The sequence below is a fragment of the Chinchilla lanigera genome, unplaced genomic scaffold (genome assembly GCF_000276665.1).
Source record: "Chinchilla lanigera isolate Chin_1 unplaced genomic scaffold, ChiLan1.0 scaffold00163, whole genome shotgun sequence".
NCBI classification, from domain to species: domain Eukaryota; kingdom Metazoa; phylum Chordata; class Mammalia; order Rodentia; family Chinchillidae; genus Chinchilla; species Chinchilla lanigera.
In genome coordinates this window covers 406250-410182 of record NW_004955564.1, presented here as the reverse complement: position 1 = coordinate 410182, position 3933 = coordinate 406250, and the positions used below count along the sequence as shown (strand labels likewise).

The window sequence follows — 3933 nt, the reverse complement described above, 5'->3', positions numbered from 1 at the left end:
TTTGCCGCTGAGCTAAATCCCCAGCCCCCCAGTGCTTTTATTTGTGAAAACTGTACAGATACAGAAGCACTTTGCCAGAAGTAGGTAGTAAAAATTGCTCTGTTTTGACTGCAGTGGTGCACACCTGCAATCCCAGCTACTTGGGAGGCTGAGGCAGGAAGACCGTGAGTTTGAGGCCAGCCTGGGCAACTTTGTGAGACCTTGTCTCAAAATAAATTTTAAAAGGGGGTGTGAGTATAGCTCAGTGGTAGAACATTTACCTAGCATGCAGGAGGACCTGAGTTCAATTCCCAGTCAACAAAACAAAACAAAACTTCATTTTAAACTGGATCTGGACATCGTAGACAGACAAAGCTCCTCCCCAAGCTAACACTACCCCTGCTGATCCAGGTGAGCAGAGCAGGTAACAAGGTTCTCACTGGCTGCCCTCTCACTGGCCTGCAGGAGGAGCCATGCACCAAAAATGGAATACAGGGCTCTTAAATCACCCTACCCAGATGTCATTCTGACTTTGCCCCTTGAGCTACCTGGTCTCATAGCCTACAGTCCTCTGCAACTGATGCCTTGTTTCCTCTTGGAAGCACAATGCCTCCCAGCTGTGGTTGGATGAGCAAGGGCCCCAAAGATGTCCTGATCCCTGGAACCAGCAAACATGTCACCTTACCCAGTAGGAGAGACTGTGCAAGTGTGATTAAGTTAGAAGTTGGAAAGACAGAAGAGGCAACCTCACTGTCTTTGAAGATGGAGGAAGAGGCCACAGTCCAAGGAATACAGGTGGCCTGTATTAGCAGCTGAGAAAGGACAGGAAAGAGATTCTGTCCTGGAGCTTCTACATGGAACACAGATCTGCTCATTTATGACTCATTTCAGACCAATGACCTGCAGTGCTGTAAGATAATACATCTGTTTTGTTTCAAGCCACTATATTTGTGGCCATTTGTTACAGCAGCAAAAGGAAAATAACACGCCATGTTTGAAGAACCACCAACATGTCTATTGCTGCGTGACTATATAACTATGTATATATGAGACAGTCATCAATCTCTGAGCTACAGAATCAGCTCATTCATAACATAGCACATCTGTGCTAATGTACATGATATAAGGCTCATTTGTGGCAACTAATAGCTGCTATTGGTCTCAGAGATGTTTGGCATCAGTAGTCGTCATTAGCATTCTCAGAGAAGACTAGCGTTTTGGTGGAGGGGGCTGGAGCCCAGGGCTAAGCGCACTTTCTACCCCTGAGCTGCAGCCTCAGCCCTAAGCCCAGCTTCTTAAGACATAAACCAGCAGAAGTCCTTATTCTGTCTCCAAACATCATGCTAGAGGAGAGGGGGAAAGTCTGATGTTATTATACTTTGCCAGTCATTTATCCAGGGTTTAGTTAAAACGTTTTGAATTGAGCTGTGATATTCCTGACCTAACTCTGAGTCTTCTCCATTCAGGTCTGTGAGAACTCCTGACATCTGAAGCTTGACTCCCAAGTTTCCATAGCAACAGGAAAAAAAAGAAAAAAAAAAATCTCTATCCAAATCTGAAGATTGCCGTTTACAGCTATTGAACTTCACAACTAGGCCTCAATTGTTCTGATTTTCATTTTCTTTGCAATTTCACTTGGTCTGTACTTCACTGTTTTGAGAACATCTTCTTTCCTCCTTTGATTAATGGAACCCTCTGAATTTCCGCTGAATGTTTAAAGATCATGACGTATAACTTGAGCTTCTGGGAGCAGGAACAATGACTACTTTTCTGATGTGTTGACATGTTGCTAGCCAGTGCTGCACACATCCAGATGTGTCTGTGGGTTCGTATTTGTATATGTATGAGTATCTGTATGTGTATATACACGGTATTTATATAGAGAGACTATACAGGAGAAGCCTAGTTTTGATATGTTGTTCTTCCTCGAAAGGTTAAGCAGAGAGGGTTAGAAGTTAAGACACCTGAGCCCTCAAGGACCTTAGCAAAAAGCTCAGCACAATGCAGGCCACAGAGCAGTCACTTTTACCACGAAGCTACATCTCCACCAGCCTGTCCAGTCTGAGCGCTGAACGCTGACTGACCAGCCAGGCAGGTCCGCAGAGAGGGAGGGCAAAGAAGAACGTCTTTTGTCCTTAGTATGAGGACTGCCACCAATTCCCATTGCCACCAAACGCTGTGATCCTTAGCCAAGGCGGTGAGCTGCAGGGCAGGAGATCTTGCCAACAAATGCCAAGAAAAGGGCTGAACTATTCTTTCATGGGCATCCGTCTGCATTTGTATGCATCCTGAATCCATAGTCCCACTGGTTCTTATGGTGACACGGATCATGGTAGGAAATCTGTCCCTCCTCAGTATGTGCAGAGTTGCAGGTGTCAGTTTGGAGGTTGAATGTCCACATGAAGAAGCCAGCAGGTACCATCTTGTATACACATATATACCCACATGTATAGACATACATTTATGCATATACCCACTGTTCATTTCATATATACAGGCATAAAATAGAGTAAATACAGGTAGTTTTAAAAGTACCCTTTTGTGTGAATTGACTACCGTTGTTTGCAAACCTGACAATAAAAGATGTTCATGATGTTTGAAATGTAATTGATTTTTATTCTGTGAGCATGTAAAAGTGAGAGGAAAGTTAGTGCTTGTACTAAGATTATCTTCTTGTTGATAAGCTGTAAATGAACCATCAAAGCTCACACCAAATTTTTCTATCAAATGAAACTAGTGACAGCCTGTGGCTTTTTATTAGAGCTTGCCACAAACTAGGGTAAGGTAAGTGTCTTAGCATATTTTAATGCAGTTGCTTACTAAAGGTTTTAACCACACACGCACATGCACATACACACACACACACACACACACACACACGCTTTCTTATGCAATCTATGTTGCCCCTGTGCTTTTCAGTTTGCCTTCTGTAGGAAGTAGAAGTCATATGTTGTCTTTGTTGTAGTGGAATTATGCAGATAGAGTTCCATATATTGTATTTGTTTCAATAGTAAATCTTTTTGGAACATATAGAATGCAGAGGTGTTTTTTTCCATTGAAATAAATGGGTATTGGTGGTTAAAATTGCTGGACAGTAGCTTTTCTCTGATTTCTACATTGTGTCTAAAGTCACTGATGCAGAATGGCACATCTGTGAACCATTTGGGATCCCCTGCACACTGCTGTTAGGTAAGTGAGCCAGAAGCACCAACTCACAGGGTGGGAACTAGGCTTGTCTTGTCCAACTTAAGGACATGATTTAAGCAGTCACAGTCAGCTGCGAACTTGATTCCATATTCACAGACCCCAGGGAACATCCGCACTTTGGTCACCAAGTGGCCAAGCACACTCATGTGTCCATAGTGCCAAGGCATGGGATCCACTCTTGAACAAGTCTTGTTGCAGAGGAAGGAGATGCCACACGTTGAACATAACAGGACTGTTTTCCGTAAGTGAGCAGCCCCTGTACAAGGCAAGGGAGTCTAAGCCTGCACTATGACACCACAGGACAGTCCCTCCTCTGGCCTTCCAGGGCACTACCACGTGCCTGCCTAATGCACCTCCTTGCCCTCCTCCGTTGAGGTAAGAGGAGAATGCACACCCTTGAACAGGCCAAGAAGCATCCTGAGATGGCCAACTGGTGGGCAGCCTGACTCATACTACCTGACGATTGAAAAGTTCACCCTCCAGCATGAGCTTGACCCATATGTAGGAGAAACACAGATGCTGCGTGGCCCCTTCACTAAAAAAATCAGGACAAGACTCCTCTTCTCTCCAGTGGGCTCGCCTGCACTACACAACACGAACTGGGATCCCATAGAACCATAGAAAGTGGAACAGTAGGGGTAAACCGTACACTTCATTAATAAATAGGGTATGCCTCAGCTTCCCTTATCAAGACATGGGTATGTCCATCATAATAGACCAATTCATAGAAGCTAAATTGGTAGTGCT

General features: G+C 44.3%; 1 protein-coding gene across 2 annotated transcripts in view; it reads left to right on the top strand.

Moving 5' to 3' along the window:
• Positions 1-3063, top strand: part of Cdh13 (cadherin 13) — a 1142761-nt gene extending 1139698 nt beyond the window's left edge. For both annotated transcript variants that reach the window (XM_005413239.1, XM_013509197.1), the window contains one exon: positions 1446-3063. In XM_005413239.1, coding sequence (XP_005413296.1) covers positions 1446-1453 — 8 coding nt within the window. In that variant the 3' untranslated portion in view covers positions 1454-3063. The remainder of the gene's footprint in view (positions 1-1445) is intronic.
• Positions 3064-3933: the final 870 nt, after the last annotated feature.